Source organism: Pangasianodon hypophthalmus, chromosome 13, assembly GCF_027358585.1.
Source record: "Pangasianodon hypophthalmus isolate fPanHyp1 chromosome 13, fPanHyp1.pri, whole genome shotgun sequence".
NCBI classification, from domain to species: domain Eukaryota; kingdom Metazoa; phylum Chordata; class Actinopteri; order Siluriformes; family Pangasiidae; genus Pangasianodon; species Pangasianodon hypophthalmus.
In genome coordinates this window covers 15011569-15030224 of record NC_069722.1, presented here as the reverse complement: position 1 = coordinate 15030224, position 18656 = coordinate 15011569, and the positions used below count along the sequence as shown (strand labels likewise).

The 18656-nt window shown below is 40.4% G+C and overlaps 2 protein-coding genes across 2 annotated transcripts in view; both read right to left on the bottom strand.

The window, feature by feature from the left end:
- The window catches only part of cyth3b (cytohesin 3b), a 35640-nt gene extending 30560 nt beyond the window's left edge, over positions 1 to 5080 (bottom strand). The window contains exon 1 of the mRNA XM_026916122.3: positions 4618 to 5080. Within this exon, the coding sequence (XP_026771923.1) occupies positions 4618 to 4636 (19 nt within the window). The 5' untranslated portion in view covers positions 4637 to 5080. The remainder of the gene's footprint in view (positions 1 to 4617) is intronic.
- Positions 5081 to 14519: 9439 nt separating this feature from the next.
- Positions 14520 to 17843, bottom strand: LOC117598752 (small integral membrane protein 10-like protein 2A). Its single transcript, XM_034309689.2, has 2 exons — positions 17467 to 17843; positions 14520 to 15915 (listed from the first exon to the last, which is right to left on the bottom strand). The coding sequence occupies exons 1-2, from the start codon at positions 17644 to 17646 to the stop codon at positions 15895 to 15897; spliced, it is 201 nt and encodes a 66-aa protein (XP_034165580.1). The 5' UTR covers positions 17647 to 17843; the 3' UTR covers positions 14520 to 15894.
- Between the last annotated feature and the right edge of the window lie 813 nt (positions 17844 to 18656).

Here is an 18656-nt window from a genome sequence, read left to right as displayed (position 1 = left end):
TTTTACCAGAAGCACCTTTAATGGGAATGTACAAATCAATGTGAGCTAGCTAGCGAGCTAGCCGATGTGCTATAAAGTGAGTGCGGCTTCTTTGCGATCTATTTCTGCTAGCAGAGCAAAAATAAACAGAACATTTGGCACTCATGACTGTCCGAAATATCACTTACACAATATTAATTTCTTGGTTATAGAACTGTTGTATACAAGCACACATCATATCAGTGCACATCATAACAATACTGATATTCACTATAACAGCACGACCGCAAGTGCAATATTGCTTAATTATCACAACACCTGTATAAATTAGACGTATATGAGGGTAAACCGAGGTGTGTAAATAAGCGACTAGTGGACAGGAGTTTGCGTCTACACAGCTTAAGCTGATTCATTATTTGCATTCAAGTCACCAACAGTTTCATGAATCAGATGCAGATTTGTTCGTACATCATTCTGTGCACTCAGATCTATGCAACTAGATGAGTAATGGCCAGTGTCATTCCTGTTGATGAAAAAATATATATCTGATGAATCACTGCTTAAAGACTTTTTTTCTCTTTTTTGATCTCTTTACCTCTTTTTGTATTATTAATTATACACAGAAAACCATTCTCTTCACAGTTTGTTTCTACTGATGCTCCAGCTCAGAGAACTTACTACAGCTGCTGCTATGTAATGGCTTTTTTTTGTCTGTCAGTTGTTTTTATTTTTAGGGGGAAAATTATGTTTTTTACATACAGTTATGTTGTGTAGAGAGACACGTTGTTTCTGAAACCACTAATACTTTAATTCAGTTGAAGATAATTTGTACTTATAGCCCATATGCTGGCTACAGTCACACCTAGTCAACACTGTAGATAAACTCAGCTGTAATTCTGGGCTTTTATTTTAATAAATGCAATCTCAGTCTGGAAGCAACTGGAATTGGGCTGTAAATATCAAGAAACATCAGGAGTCTCGATTTCCATGCAATGGTGTTGAGTCACATTTTGGAAATTATATCTTCCCTAAAAGAAGGGAGGCACTTACCTGGAAATTCTGCTTGCTCAATATTAGTAAAAACAACATGACTGAGAAGACATCTTTACTGCATTTTTCCTCACTGACATGCATTTGGCAGACACTTTTATCCAAAGTGAAGAATGTAATGTAAACATAGAGTATAAGCGAGCATTTGAAGGTTAAGGGCTTTGCTCAAAGGACTAAGTGGCTGTCTGGAACTTACAACTTTCCAGTAACTAAGACAGAACCTTAACAAATAATGTGATGGGAAGCTAAATCGTAGACACCAACAGACTGTGACAATCAAGCGGTTTAATTGTATGAGTCCTTGAAGAAGAATGCAAAAGTAATTGACTCAGCATTGCAGAGCTGCACAATAAGAGCACTGCCAAGCAACAAAATTTTAAGTAGAATCTTAGTAAAAGGACGAATCGACACTAGCATTCCTGGGAGTGATGGAAGGAGTATTTTATGCTTAAAAACATTCCTTCAAGAAAGCCCTTTTGGTACTCTATGCCCTGCATGAAGTCATAGACCACAGTCACGTTTTTCCCCTGGAAGTCCACCAACAAGTTTTTACATTAACGCTCGCGGTTTGCAACCATCCAAACAGGGGAGAACCACAGGAACATGCCTGAGGTTAACCGAACACAAGTTACCTCACCCGTATTGCAAATGCAGCATCATAACTTTGATCAACACCGATACTCAGCAGACAAGTTCTAGCTGACTTGTAGTTCCACACACAAAACGACCACCATCTGTAGAACCAAATGAAATGTATCTATAGAACTAAAAAAAATCAGAGAGAGTTGTGATATCGTTTAAATCTGACCGAGTCGCAGGTATACAGTAGACGAGCTCCCACAGTGGGTGACGACACTGATTAGTGTTTCGCAGCAAGGGAGCGTCTCTTCCTCCACTGGGGGGTCTAATCTAGTCTGCCTGCTATATCAATCCCAGACAGCTAGCATTATACCCACACTGGCCTCCCAGTACAGGCTCAATAAACCCAAGGCCAGGCTGTTCTTAAGTTCTAAATGGGAAAGCCTAGAACTTTGGATGAACCCCAGTCAATGGTATCGAGTGATCTGACGCACATGTGTCTGAGTCCAGGGGCTGCGCAATGATAGATCCAATAAATGATCAAAATTATCAAAATATTTTTAGAGAAGAAATCAGATAACTACAAAATTTGTTGCAACCTGACAAAACAACTTCCCCTGAATATTCACTGTGTGGGTTTTGTCAGGTTTGACCGTACACATGCAGGCTCTGACATTTCAGTAACTTAAACAGAAGAGCCTCTACATGATACAGTGAGACCGCTGTGCTTACTAGACTAGAACAAAAATACACAACCTCGTCCGGACAGCATGCCTCTATATCATGAAGATTTGTGCTCATTCACATTCTACACACATTCTATACAAGGTGTAGGAATTAGCAATGGGTGGATCAAAAATGAAATATCAATACTTTCTTCTTTTTTTTTCAAAAACTATCCTAATATAAGAATAATGAAAATATAATTGTGTGCTTAATACTGTGTGATTTCTTATCAAACAGAATGTGAAAATTAAAATGCTGCAGGAGGTAATATTGATGTGCTGTATAAGAACTACTGCTCCTTCCTCCATCTACACATACACACCCTCAAACATGCATGCACTCAGACATGAACGGGAAAACGTATTGTAAGTGATATAGTTTATTTCTGTAATTAACCAGGACTCAAACCCAGACCGGACAGTCTCTATATCTTTATTTCACATACACTCACTGACCAGTTTATTAGTAACACCAGTACACCTGCTCATTCAGGCAATTATCTAACCAACCATTCACATGGCAGGGCAATGCATAAAATCAAGTCGATACATGAAAATAGCTTCAGGTAATGTTCACATCACATATTAGAATATGGGAAAGATGTGTGATCTCAGTGACTTTGACCGTAGCGTGGTTTTTGGTGCCAGATGGGCTGGTTTGAGTATTTCAGAAATTGCTGATCTCCTGAGATTTTCACACAGAACAGTCTCGAGAATTTACACGGAGTACTGAGGAAAAGCAAAAAAACATCCAGTAAGCTGGAGCTGTGTGGGGGGAAATTCCTTGTTGATGAGAGAGGTCAAAGAACAATGAGCAGACTGGATTGAGCTGACAGAAAGTCTACAGTAACTCAAATAATCACTATTTACAACCGTGGTAAACAGAAAAGCATATCAGAATGCATAACATGCCGAACCTTGAGGAGCACGGGCTACAACAGCATAAGACCACATCGGGTTCCACTCCTGTCAGTCCAGAACAGGAATCTGAGGCTACAGTGGGCACAGGCTCACTCAAACTTCACAGGTGAAGATTGGAAAAAGACCAGGCGTTGTTGATGTGTTCAGGTGTACACGTGCTCCTAATAAAGTTGTCAGTGAGTGTATATTTCTAGATATCCATTTTTGCACATTTTCACTGGAAAGAGGCTCAGGATACTACCAGTACTCTTGGTATTACTTGGTATTAGATGGAGGAATCTCGATACACTTTTCAATTCTATATGATTTTGAGCCAGGGTGTGATTTCAAAACAATCCTTTTTCCATTTTAATGATTCTTGATTTATTTCCATAACCTACATTAGTATGACCACTCGTAGCTATTCAAACATAATATCATTTTCATGCATAATACAATGCACTGGGCAAAATGTATCATATTTGCTTATAATAATAGGCATAGTACTGTTGATATTTTCCAATTAAATATAAAAAATTATAAGCCTATGGAAAAATGAGAAGAAAGACAAAGAAGGAGAGAATAATTCCTGACTCATATGTGAATAGTGAATCTACAGCATCTATTAACTTTGAGAGAAATGCAGAAAAGTAAGAGATACAGTGATAGAGGATGGTGATTAATGACTACTTCTAGTCAATGTGGGTTAAATCAGCTGTTTCTAAATTAAAGGTAGTTCATGATCTTCACCTGGACTGCTGTCTTAGAAACAGCTGGTCCAGCTGGCATCTAGGGGTGTTCAGTTTCTCTCTCTAGAAGAACTCCTTAAAGGTTTAGTGTAGAACCCTACATCAGCGGGGTTCACTTTCTTAAAAGTTTCCACCAAAGCTAGAATAGTTAACTATCTAAATAATCACCGAGAAACCAATGTATGTATATGGCATGTATACCAATGATGCCAGTGAAGCCCATCACATCATCACCGGCCTTGGATCAGGAGATAAAACAGGGATTAGGTTCACAGTGCAAATGTCAAAATGTCCATCAGTCAAACTGATCTCAGGTCAGCTTTCCATCCCTGTGATACAGAAGCAGCAGTCCATCAAAACTTACTAACACTGGCTTAATATCCTTCAGTCTTACCTGGCCTTGAGAAAGCATTACATGTGGAGCTGCAGAACCACAATGCAGAAGATCCAGAACCACTGGTATAACCCAGTAATGTACACTTTTAATTCTAATCTAATCTCATCTAATCTAATCTAACAGTACATGGGTCAGTCAGTAAGAGCTATACACACACACACACACACACACACACACATGTATGTATGTTCAATCAGATGACTAGCAGAAAAAAATGGAAATCAGAAAAGAGTCGTACCTTGATTATCATCATCCATGCTTGCTGCTAAATGAGACGGTGAGATAGCAAAAAACGGATAAATACAACGTTCCGAGCCAGATGGCTGTTGCAGTGTCGCTTTTTACGTTGAAGGCTGCATTTACAGGCGACTCGCATCACCCGCACACACACACACAAGCACACACACACACACACACACACACACACACACGTCTGGTCTCGTGTGAGACTCGGACCAAAAATGAGTGTTCAGTGTGCTCGCGAGACAGTCTTCTTCCTGTCCGGTGTGAATGGATGAAAAACCTCTTGGTCCACTTTTTCACTGGTGCTGCTTTTAAATCATTCGGTGGAGTGATGCTCCCTCTCCTTCCTGCCCACCGACACTGACATCTGGTTTTCACGGCTTCGCTGAAAGTGCTTATTTCACACCGGTTTTAAGGTAAATCTCGCCTCCTGTGCTACGACTCGCTAGTGGTTCATACACCGAATCAACTGGGCCAATCAGAATCGGAGGGCTGCGTGCGCGTGTGAGCTTCTAGCCAATCGCAGTGTGAAAGATGGGATTTGTAGGAATACGGGTGAGGAAAATGAATTACTACATTACAGCTGCCCTCGGTACGTCATCACACTCTGTCCCGCCCTTTTGGCCGCTTACAAACCGGCGCTCACGTGACTCATCGTGTTGTAGGCCAGCATTACTGCTGTGTGGGTATCAGTCATTTCATTATTATGACAGTGCAAGGTGGAGTTAGCAGACGTTGAGCCATTTACCCCAAATAACCTCTTATGAAAAAGAAATAGATCCAAACTGAACTGGTTGGACTGAAGAAAATTTACAGGTTGATTACTGATTAGGGAGGCACAGTGGTTTAGTGGTTATCGCTGTTGCCTCACACATCTGGGACTGGGGGTTCATATCCCACCCCTGCCCTGTGTGCGTGGAGCTTGCATGTTCTCCCCGTGCTTCCGGGGTTTCCTCCGGGTACACCGGCTTCCTCCCCCAGTCCAAAGACATGTGATTGGCATCTCTAAAATGTCCATAGTGTGTGTGCGTTTGTGCCCTGCGATGGGTTGGCACCCCTTCCAGGATGTCTCCCGCCTTGTGTCCTGAGTCCCCTGGGATAGGCTCCAGGCTACCCTGTGACCCTGTGTAGGATAAGCGGTATGGAAAATGGATGAATGGATTACTGATTATTAAAAAATGTTAAATTGTGATTTACTTAACTTATCAACCATGTGGTACTGTTAAAGTTAAATTTTAAATCAACTGTGTGGTACTGTTAAACTTTAAACTCACCACCACTCTTTCAGAGAACTAGGCAGTGTGAAAAGGGCCCACTGAGGCTTTGTTTGGATTAGTTCAAAGTGATGAGCTAAGCCCCACCTACAGAACATGCTGACATAAACATAAACTGAAAAAAGGTACAAATTGAACATACAGGAGAAGGGAAAAAAACAAAGAAAGATTGTTAAAAAAAGGAGGAAATGTAAACATAGTGAACATGTCCCTAAGGGCAACTCAGAAGCGGCAAGACAATCTTCTTCACAGGTGCTGTCAAAATCCCATCCAGATGGTACCAGATGAAAAGTGGTACTGGAGCAACACCCAGGCAACCTGGTGAGAATCAACCAAAGCAAACTTGTACTTAGTATTAGGGAAGTACAGAGTGTGGAGCTACTAGTACAGGCTTTACCATCGACTCATGTGGCCGCTGAAAATGTACAAAATCCCTGCAACAACAGCAAGCAGGATGGATGAAAAAAGTGAAAAACTCTTACATCCGAAAGTGACTACTGAGATGCCTCTAAAAATAGGCCTCTTTAGGAGGAACTTCCACTAAAACCCATCAGCCTAGGGTACCTGCAAAAAAAATTAAAAAAGCCTGACTGGTCCTGGAGCTGAGAGGGTCCACTAGTTAAGTGGGTTGATGCCCAGGTGAGCACCAGCCATAAGTGGAAGGCCCAAGAGGAAGTGAAGTGAAGTGAAGTGTAACCAAGCATGGTGACCCATACTCAGAATTTGCGCTCTGCATTTAACCCATCCAAGTGCGCACACACACAGTAGTGAACACACACACCTGGAGCAGTGGGCAGCCTTTTTTGCTGCGGCGCAATTGGGGGTTCTGTGCCTTGCTCAAGGGTCTCACCTCAGTCGTGTTATTGAGGGTGGAAGAGAGCGCTGGTCATTCACTTCCCCCACCTACAATCCCTGCTGGACCTGAGACTCGAACCAATGACCTTCAGGTTCACCTTCAGGTTGCAAGTCTGACTCTCTATCCATTAGGCCACGACTGCCCCGGACTGGAACCGGACTGGAACCGGACTGGAACCGGACTGGAACCGGACTGGAACCGGACTGGAAGCGGACTGGAAGCGGACCGGAAGCGGACCGGAAGCGGACCGGAAGCGGACCGGAAGCGGACCGGGCAATCAACAGTCTTCATCAATAGTCATCACCAGGGTCCAGGCAGAACATGCCAGGCTGGGTTGGGGAGAAGCTCTGCAGCTCTGTTCCAAAGCCAACAGAAAACAGAGAAAGGAGTTGGTCATGGAAGACGTGGCAAATGTGGAGGAAGAGTGGAGTAAGAACAAAGCTGTGTCTCAAGGACACCACTCTTACGATTCCCAACCTTGTCCCCCAACCTCCCCAGTGGTTCAGCACAGAGAATAGTTGAATTTGTTGTAATGTATTTCTCTAACACATTGTTACAGGCTGCAAGACCATGCTAAGTGTGATACAGGTGATGACACAACCAGGTCCTGAGGAAACTATCAGAAGTGTTGGAATTCAGCAAGCAGGAGGTGAACAGAGGGGCTTTACAGACACCAGAAAGCTAGTTCATCAAGAAAGGTGGGAGAGCTGAAAGTACCAAACCAAGAGCCCTGACATGACTCTTCACCCCTGGAAAAGAGTGGGAGATGAAGGTTGATCTGGGCAGCCAACTCCAGTTCCCCCAAGAGATCACCCCAACATCACTCCAAGCCTGACATAGTAGTGAGGTCCACTTCAGCCAAAACAGTGTTCTTCATTGAGCTGACTATCCCATAGGAGGAGGAAGTGGAAGCCGCTTATGAGAGAAAGAGGGCTAAGTATTCAGAGCTGGCTGCTGAGTGCTGGGTGGCTGGCTGCAGGGATCCAGTGGAGGTCAGATGTCCAGGCTTCATCAGCTCCTCTTAGGAACATAGGGGTTTGGGAACCAAGATGCAGAAAGCAGGAAGAGAGATGGCATAGGAGGTGGAGAAGGCCAGCTTTTTGCTGTGCTCCCCTGGCTGATGACACTGCAGCTGGCCAATAGGGCACTAATGGAGGTGCATCATGGCAAAGATCCCCAGCAGGTATCAATATCTACATCTCTACATTGCATGAAGAGATTGCTGGTGGATATGTTGAACAAACTGAACAGTTATGACAGTATAGGTATTATGACTGTGGTGTTCATGCTTGTGTTGTTGCGTATGATCCATTATGTTTGCATGACTGTGAGTTATGCATGTTCCTTTTGTGACTCAATGGCTTCAATATACAGTATATCCAACAAAGTATTGTACATATTTAAACATTTTGCCTAACATTTAAATTGTTTGATTATGTTCATAAAATAAATCTGCTGTGAGGGGGTCTACGAAATTCTTTTTACAGTTAAAGGGGTCCCTGACTGTAAAAAGCCTGAGAGGCCCTGATCTAGGCTACCTAAATCTTAAGACATGATTGAAAAAATCTACAGGACTGCTGAAAAGTCAGCTCAACTTGTACATAGTCATTGCTCATATAAAGTAAAACATAATTATATTGGCTTTGAATGAACAAATTGAAGCATTAATATTTTGTGAATTATAGTTATATGCACAGCACATGATAAATGATATTACAATCAGCTATGGGAAAGTGTGGGATTAGTGGTGTGAAATGTAATTAAATCTCATTCCACTAAACACATTCACATTCACTAGACTGAGGCAGTTTCAGATATAGTTCAAACAACGTTTTAGAAACTATCTATATTTTACCTATTTAGATACGCGAAGTCTACTATTCTTACTCTAATATAACACAAACAAATACATTAATGCTCTGCAGCAATAAAAGTCAGGGACCTTAATGAGGTGTGTGTGTGTGTGTGTGTGTGTGTGATCAGGGGTTTTAGTGTAGCTAGCTTTCTACTGGTTGCTTGTCAGTGCAGTTCATCACATTTAATAGTTAAATGGATATCACAAAGATTAGACTTTCCATTCACATAAACCAACAGCAAGATCTGGATCAGTTTAAACACTGCTTAATATGCTGTTTATACAGCACCATTATTATTATTCTTATAAATAATAGTCTGGGTCACTTGAGTGCACTAAACTTAACAGATAGTTCACACATAGACTCCTCTGTCCTGGAACTGAACCACCAAAACTGACTCTTTAATCTGAAGTCTGAACCACTGACGCCAAGTAAGCTTTTTGCCTGCTTGGAAATTTGAATATTGAGGTCACATATAATAGACGTGTGGAAAATAAGATAAAGAATCGGCACCAGGACTATATTCCTCTCATAATCATAAAGAACAGAGGGTGATGGTAGTGAGTTGCATTAATACTACTGCCTGCAGATTCTTGCACACAAGGATTCAATTATAGCATTCCAGCTTTTCAGATGAAGGGGTTGGGGGGTTGGTTGTGGGTGAAAGGGGTGCCTAGGTCCCTTTCAGTTCAGGACAGAATTGGATGATTTAATGTAGCTTATCTTTGTTTCTGATTAGATTTAGGACACGCACAAAAAATGTGCCATTACATCATTTCAGATGTTGATGATGATCAGTTTGAGCATGAGTAATCTATTTTACTTTTGTTTTTATGGCAAGTGAATTCAGATACAAAGGACAGACAAATATATTTAAATCTTTTTTTTGCCAGACAGTCTGTCCTCTCCATAACAACCCTGTTATGGGAATAGTAATGTTGGATTTCTGGTGGATTTTTAATTGTTTATCACAAAACCAAAGAAGGTCCTGAACCAAGACTGTAGATTGAATCAAAAGTTCCAAAGCTTTCCGACTCCGAGTTTCTGCCAGATCATGTCAGAAAAATGTCTGAAAGAAACCTGGAAGCTCTTTCCTAGAGTTAGCAAATATGTCCATTGGCAGAGTGGGAGTTATAAAGAGAGAGGGAGAGTTTGGGAATTCGGGGGTGGCTCCAGTTTGGGGGAGTATTTCCTGCTCAGAAAGCAGATGTCTGGCCCACTCCAGGAATCTCTCTGTTTTCTTAGTTTTCCCTTTTTTCCCCCACATTCCTTGGGTGTGGATGCTTTCAACAAAAACGGCAAGGTCATCTAAAGAAAAAGTCAGTGCAAGTATATCATTGCTTTAACTATGTCCAAAATGTCATTTCTGTTGTGTCTGTTTCTCTCAGTAATGGGCTGGAAAAGGGTTTGTCACTTCTGGAAGGGGTTTTAATTGGAACTCTCTATTATAGGGAAAACATTATAGCAAGATTCTGCAAAGAACCTTTAAGGGCGAACCTCAGAATATTCAGAAGGACATTCTGAACACTTTAGGGTTTTTGATTCACCTATGTGTAAGAGTGCACTAGTTGCATTGAATGAAATCTGCACTATATTTCCTCTGAAATCTGCACTATATTTCTTTCTCATTTCCTCTCTCTGTCTTGATCTATCCTAAAACAATGTATTTGCTATGAAAATGCAAATGGATTATGGTAATCATCTAAATGAAAAAAAAAACAACAACACAAAATTAACACTTTATGCTCCTTTCCAGATCCTAAGGCTTATTATCCAGTTCGAGGGAAACAATGCAAAATTATCAAGCTAATATTACATTATTAATGCGAGGAATAGAAGTGTAGAAGCATCCACGGTTCCTTAGAATTTAGGCCCCTTGGATAAACTGCTCACACAATGGTAGAATTGTCATTAGTCTTCCTCAGGCATAACAAATCACTAGCAAGAGGTCACACACAATAGCTACCATTATTCCTAAGGACAAAAGCTAAATAGCAAAGTCTAATGTTGTACAGTACAGTGCTACACAATGAAATTCCCTCCACAATGCACCTCATCCTTTGCTGCCATCACCAAATTGAGAGTTAATGTGTATATGCGTGAAATGTATCACATGGCTTTGCCAGAATGCACTTAGCAGCATGCCAAGGGCTGGCACCTCTGGGGCAGCATGTGTCTGTCTGATTATGGAGGCAGACAGAGAAGATGGACATGCTGACCGACTTCTCGCAGCCTGAATGAGTAACTGGAGCATCCCCGTACCACGCATATGCTCCAGTCGCCCCAGTCAGATGACCCCCCTTTCCCCTCCCCAAGGCCAAAAGCTTGAGATTCAACCAGGTCAAATATAGCACACCCTCATTTGCCATGAGACACACCACATTGTGGTTGTGGTTAAGTACATTTGTTCAGTTTATACCTTTAAAAAAACAAGGGAGACGTGTGTGCCTCTTAACAAGCTGGCAAAGCTATCCTTGCTGTCTGTCAAAAGTTTACGGACACCTTTCACTTCTGTTAATCTTCTAGAGAGAAAGAGAGAGAGAAAGAGAGAGAGAGAGAGAGAGAGAGAGAGAGAAAGAGAATCGCATCCAGACACTCAGACAGACAAACAAAAGGAAAATTCTATATTGCTGTCAAAAACAGCACGGTTCAAAAATGAAGTGCAGTGAGAAGTTAATTGCAATAGTAATTCTAGCTTGTAAATACAAAACTCTTAGTTTTAGCATTAATTTGAGCACATAAAACTGACATGTAGCCCTCCAGGCTGGGGGAAGAGAGAGGAAAAAGTGGTATCCTGTGGTGGAGGGTTGGAGCTGGCGGAAAGGGGCAAGGCAGGGCCAAAGGAAGCACAGTGCATCCGGCATCCTCTGTGTCCATGCCTATCACTTACCTCCCCAACATGTTCTTTGCATTAACAGACTGAATGGACAGAGCAGTCGCTTCTGCTTTGACACAAAGCGGATGAGCAGACCATTTTTGTCTGGACCAAAAACAGTGCCTATAGTTCATGTGACTTTAGATTACTGGTGCTTTCATTGCAATTTTGGAAAACATACCATGATATTGATGTACCATTCTGATCTTCTCCTTTTTCCTCATAATGCTTGAGATTATAGTTTAAATAGGTGTCAGTATAAAATTTTCTATCCTGAGCAAATACTGAGGTTCTGAATTCCCTTCTGCATTTTGGCTATGATCTCCAGCAGACATTCACCAGAGATGTTGTTCCTTTCGAAAGTACTGGTAGAAATATTCAAATAGGACCGTGTTCAGCTGAGGCGGTCCAGCCTAGCATTAGGATGCCACATGAGGATGCACTTTAGATGATTCGATTTATGGAACCAATTTGCCAATTACGTAGTTTATTTACTTACTAAATTACTAAATTAAGAAATTGTACAGCCAGTACAAACCATTCATGCAAGTACTAGAAAAGTAGGTGTATACAAATAAGCACATAAAGTTTCAGATAGACTTCTGCTTACCAGTGCACTTATTTGTAGAAACCTAGTTTTCTAGAATTTGCATGAACTGTATCTGAAATTAAGTATTTCATTGTGTGGATGCGTTTAGTCTAATGAGCTTTGATTACATTCAGCACTACTAATCCTACACATTATGAATGGATGGTCATTTATGTTAAAGATAATGACAAAACAGCACCAGGGTCCCTGGTTTAATCCTGAGCTCGGGTTCCTGTCCATTTAGGTTTCTTCTGAGTTCTCTGGTCCCGTCCCACCTCTAAAAAACATGCAGTTAGGTGGATTGGCTACTCTAATTTGACCCTAGCTGTGAATGTGTGTGAACGTGCATGGTGTCCTGCGATGGACTGGCATCCTGTTCAGGGTGTATTCCCATCTTTCCTCCAGTGTTCCTGGGATAGGCTCCGGATCCACCATGACCCTGACCAGGATAACGCTGCTACTGAAGATGAATGAATGAATGAATGATTATTTGAAGCGCGTTTATTTATCCTTGCAGTTAATTTTACATTAAATGGAAGCTTTTCTTCTTGTGTGACTTCCCTTTTCATAAAGAAACCAACTGTCACCCATCTACACTCACAGCAGACACCATACGCTTACACTCTCAGCTATGTATGTGTAGGACCTTGTGCACAGGATGCACCTGATGTAAACCTCTGAACACACATAAACTCACCACTACGCACTTTTATGACCATGGCCAGTATATGAATATGCTTAATATAGCAACTGGACAGCAATATTTCCTCTAATAAACATAACCTGTCTTCTGCATACATAGGACGTTGTTCTGTTTCAACCATTTTCTGTTGTTAGCCATTTTAAAGCACTTTCATTTGCAAAACCTCATAATCTAAGTGCTCAGTGCAGGAGATTAAACATGTGTAGCTTTAATGCAGAGAGGGCTGACGCACAATGGTTTAGGCAGTTGCCTTGGAAACACATTATTGAACCGTGCCATTAGATATGTTTTTTATGACGTCATTGGATGGAGCACTGGGAGAGAAAATAAACAGAAAGCTCCACAGGGGCGAACGGTACACATTCATATTTTCTTTCAATGCTTACTTACTTACTAAATTATTTATTTAGACTCAGGGACAGACTTGCGGTCATTTCTGAGGTGGTGTCTCATATAAAATGTACAGTTTTCTTTTTTTTTTTTAAATTCATGTATTTTTTTAATTCGTGAAATAAATATTATGCTTAAAAAGAGTGCAACAAACACTTTTGGCTCAGACAAAATATTTCCTACATCTTTTTTAAGATCAATGATACAGCAAAGCCTTTAAACTAGCAACATGAAGACATTTTAATGATCAAATCAGTTACATTGATTAAAGGAATGCATTTTACAATTTTGAAAAGAAAGCATTTCTCTTTAAAGCAGTGCAAAATTGAATCTCTGCATCTGTCAGTCTGAAAAGTCTATCCTTGTGTGGAAACCAGTGTGACTCTGGTCACACCTGACTTACTATTACAGCTGAATGTTCTTTGCTGTGTAGTTCCCCATTATAGTGTGCATGTACTGCCCCTCTATGGCCAAAAACTAGAACAGTTTTTGCCCTTTCATTACAAACCATTAGTTGCTTACAGTTATGGACAGGTCATAAAAAATAGGCTGGATTTATGGATTCAAATTAAGTTTCAGACTTGGACTTCTTCTCCATTTTTGCTTTTCTGAATTAGATCATTGCTTAAACTGTCTGTGAGAATATCCACTACATTTCTAAATGCATTGTATACTGTAGGGAATAATACATGACTGCGTTTTGTTATGGGAAAATAATGACATGGTGCTATGATGAGTCCCAGAGTGGTAACAGCACGTCCCAAAGTGTCTTATTTCTCTTATACCACAGTAATAGATAATGATTACAATTTTTCAAAATTTACTTCATGTACCTTTTTTTTTAATCCATTGAGTTTCATTTAATGTGGGAAAAACCAAATGAGTCCCTTTTATCATAAGAGCTAGAACCTGTTCTTCCTTCACCATTTGACCACTTTTACCATTTTACTGTCAGAAAACTTAAAGTTACAGCTTCACCTCTGACTGTTACAAAGAGTTAACACTGGAGACTCCTTCCAAAAATGTTAAATAAACACAAAAAAGGGAAGATTCTGCGAGAATCTCCTCACACATAACTTCACCATATCTGTTAAATTTTGTAAGTCTGATTATGTGGAGTGTCTTCCGTACAACTTCCTGTGAAGAAGTTACTACAGACACAATAACGTATTAGAACAAACGCACTAATATAAACTTGTGATTTGAATTACAGCTGGCACTACTGTCAGAGCTGCTGTGGTAGAAAACTGATCAACAACAACACCAAAAGGAAACAAAATTCCTGGTCAATCCAGTCAGAACAGCACTGTGGTATAATTAAAAAAAAAAAAAAAAAAAAGACAAACAAAAAGGCTTGATCTTCATTCTTTTATTGTTTTCTAATTTTTACATTACTTATGCTTGCTGTTCAAAGTAATTGCACATTTAAAATAATGCACTGACAAAAGACAAACAAGAAAATCCATATCATATTTAAAGACATTTTAAAGTACCATTTTCTGTTGTTTAAAAACAGCTGAATTGACTTGCAGGCAGGAGGCAAGACTGCAATTTACAGAAAATAAAAACTAATAATTAGTGGAACCCATCAGACAAAATGATGGGATTATTGTTCTGTGGCATTCTTTAAAAATATTATAAATGAAAAAAAAAAAAGTTAATAAACATCAGAGCACTACTCATCCAAAACAGTCCATCTCATCAACACGAGGTAAAACGGTAGAATAGGGACTGTAACTAAAGTTTTTTTTCATGCCACCCTATTGCCTGAATCATCTTCTGCATCCACAATTAAAACTTATCCTCTTGACATGCTTTTGTATCAAAATCCGAAGTAGACTCTTTGTTTTAAAATGTGCCAATATCCTTTGGTAATTATGAAGGTGTGTTTCAATGTAAATTATAGGCTACTGCAGGATATAGGCCATAACATTTTGCTTAACTAATCCCAAAAAAAGAAAAATGCCATTTGTGCTGAAAAAAAACCCAAAACAAAACAACAACCCACAAATCTGATGTTACCTTATGTACATTTAAAAACCATGTCCCATGAGAGGCTCTATTATAAACTAAGTGGTAAACAAGAAGAAGTCATTACTGTCTGTAATCAGCACATTCAGTGGCATGCGGCGAAAGTGCGAGATCAGTCAAGTGCTACATAACCAAATCAACAAAAACTCCCCTGACCTTTTACAAACTGAGCATGTGAGAGTATGTGTGCATCTTGCAACAGTGATAAAGCCTCTATAATTAAGAGGCGAACTCATCTCAGAGCTGTAGTGGACCTATTAAAAAAAAAGGCAATAAACATTTCCCTAAACCAAAACTGGTCACTTTTGTGATTGTTACAAGTGAGCCAAGGTTGTAACATCTCCCTGAAATGTCCAACATTTACTTTATTGTGTTACAGAACACACTATTATATTCAAATACTCAAATATTTCCATTCCAAATCCACGGCCGTCAGCAGCGAGCCGCTGTATGAGATGCCCGGCTGTAAAATCCCACAAGACTCCCATTTTTTTGTGGAGCTACTAGAGCGTCTTCTGTACACTATCCTGTGGGGAAACAGTGTAGGTACGTTTTCAGCTTTGCCTCTGTGTATGTGTCCATAGTTCTTCCAGTACTGGGGATCCTTTTGGCCTCAGCTGACTTCTGAAGCAGCAGCAGCAGCATATGAGCCTTCTGGTCCAGAGATGATGACACTTCAGTTAACGGAAGATCGCGAATTAATGTATCTCAATGTGAACCTGCACAAAACAAAAGGGATAAGGCAACTGAAATGCTATAGCACGTACGTGTTAAAGTCAATTTTGAAGTCCCTCTTAAGAAGATGTGCAAATAGCAAAGCTATTGTATGAGATTTGTTAAAAGTCAAGTCCCTGCTTCATATTCTGTTTCCTTGTTTGTTTAGTTCAGTTAATTTTGTGCTCCGAATCATGTACATAAATACAGTCAGGCAAAATACTGTGATTTCAAGCACGTGGTGCAACATAATGTTGCAATGTGTCAATCTCAATGTGCATTGAGAGAGAATATACTCATTTACAATATGAAATAGCAGGGCTATAATGAATATTTACAGTATATATTCATTTGACAGATTCTTGTTTTAAACAAAAGTGCTTCACAGGTAAGGCACAACTCATCAGTTGAAGGTTAGGAGCCTTTGCTTAAGGCAGTGGTTCTCGAAGTGGGGTTTGGAGACTCCCAGGGCTTGGCAAAGAATAACTCATGTAGTGCATGCTTTCTTTATTTAGTTATAGCAACGGAAATCATGACCCACCACTGTGAAAATTATTACAGTTATTATGGAGATTATTATCAAATTATTACAGTTATTGAGTTTTTATAGCTATTAAACTTGTCTGAGTGGCCCCTTGAATAAGCCAAATATCAGAACTTAAAAACCAGTAGGTCTATAAATAAAGTCAACTTACATCCTAACGTGTTCTGCTGGTGAAACGTTCAGGAATAGAAAGTGTTATGGCTCTAATCAAGAGAAAATATTACTGTCTCATTAAAATAGTCAAGGCATGATGGTGGTGCAGTGGGTAGCATTGCTGCCTCACAACTCCAGGATCCCTAATTCGTTTCTGAGCACAAATTTATGCTCCACTGTTTACGTGGTGTTTCACAGTTTCTCCCCACGTCAGGTTCTCGGGTTTCCTGTCATTGTCTAAGAGAAGATGCTGGTAGGTGGATTGGCTATGCTAAACTGTGTGAACGTGTGTGAATGATGCTCTGCGATGATTGACGACCCATCCAGGGTGTATTCCTGCCGGTCCTGGGATGGGCTCCAGATCCACCGTGACCTTGACCAGGATAAAACAGCTACTGAAGATGAATGAATGAATGAATTCAAATAATGTTTATAAAATAGATATGTGCTGAGGCACCTGTGCAATTTCGCTTAGAGTGAAGGGACTCCTTGGCTTTATAGGTTTATAGGCTTTAAGGTTTGGCTTAAAGATCCAACTGTGGCTCTCTGGAAATCCAGGAATCTGAACCTATAACCTTCTGAAAATGGATCTATTCCTGTCCCATATGCATATATGCTCCTGGAAGTTATTATATTCATAATAACATATGACTGAAATAAAAATAAAAGATCTTCTTGTAATGCAGGATCTGGGACGTGTTCTCTTAATTTACATAAAACACACACACACACACACACACACAATCCACGGCTGCACAGTGTTTAAAAAAAAAAGCATGCAATTATTTAAATGAATAAAAATCAGTCTCAGCCCTTATACTTCTTCTTCTTCTTCTTTTGTTTTTTTTTTTTTTTTTACCTGTAAGCGCACGTTAAACATCATGGAGGCGATGAGGTAGAGATACGGGAATCGGATGCGGAGACGCCACGCCAGATCAAAAAAGATCAACAAAGTCCTCGTTAGTCCTTTAGAAAACACGCCGTAGGTCCGACCTGCGGAGCCCGAAAAGCGGAGCACCAGGCACGAGAGTCCCGCCATAAGCCGCGGTTCAGCGCGCGCTGCTCCACATCCGCCAGCTCCCGCACCGGCTCCGTGTCCTGGATTACATGAGCATGCTTTCTCACTCGCTTTAATCTCAAAACACTATCCGTATCTTAGTGAACTCATACTCCACCCTCTGTGCTACTCTACCCTGATCTGCTCGACCCGGAGCAAATACTGGGAGACGCACTTCCGGTTACCGTAAAGGCTGGATATGCGCGACACCATAACTCAGAAGCCTGTGCTACTAAAGTGATATACTGTTTACCACAGCAGAATGTTTCACACATAGACACACACACACACACACACACACACACACACATATATATATATATATATATATATATATATATATATATATATATATATATATATATATATATATTGAATAATACATATACACATATATACGTACATACATACACACACACACATACTCACCGTCCACTTTAATAGGAACACCTGCTCATTTATGCAGTTATCCAATCAGCCACAGCAGGGCAATGCATAAACACAGGTCAAGAGCTTCAGTTAATGTTCACATCAAACATCAGAATGGGGAAAAAGTGTGATCTCTGTGACTTTAACCATGGCATGGTTGCTGGTGCCAGATGGGCTGGTTGGAGTATTTCAGAAATCTCCTGAGATTTTCACACACAACAGTCTCTAGAGTTTACACACAATGGTGAAAAAAAAAAAAAAAAAAAAAAACACTGAGTGAGCGACAGTTCTGTGGGTGGAAATGACTTGTTAATAAGAGAGATCAGAGGAAAATGGCAAGATTGGTTCGAGCTGCCAGGAAGGATACAGTAACTCATATAATCACTCTTTACAACCGTGGTGAACAGAAAAGCATCTCAGCATGCACAAAACATAGACCTTGAAAAGACCATATCGGGTTTCACTCCTGTCAGACAAGAACAAGAATATGAGGCTATCAGGAGCACAGGCTCATCAAAACTGGACTGTTGAAGATTAGAAAAAAAATAAATAAATCACCTGCT

Coding starts and splice junctions, on each gene's coding strand:
- LOC117598752 (XM_034309689.2), bottom strand. CDS start 17,646: ATGGCGGGACTCTCGTGCCTGGTGCTCCGCTTTTCGGGCTCCGCAGGT. Junction 15,916..17,466: donor TGTTTAACGTGCGCTTACAG/GTAAAAAAAAAA, acceptor TGTTTTGTGCAG/GTTCACATTGAGATACATTA.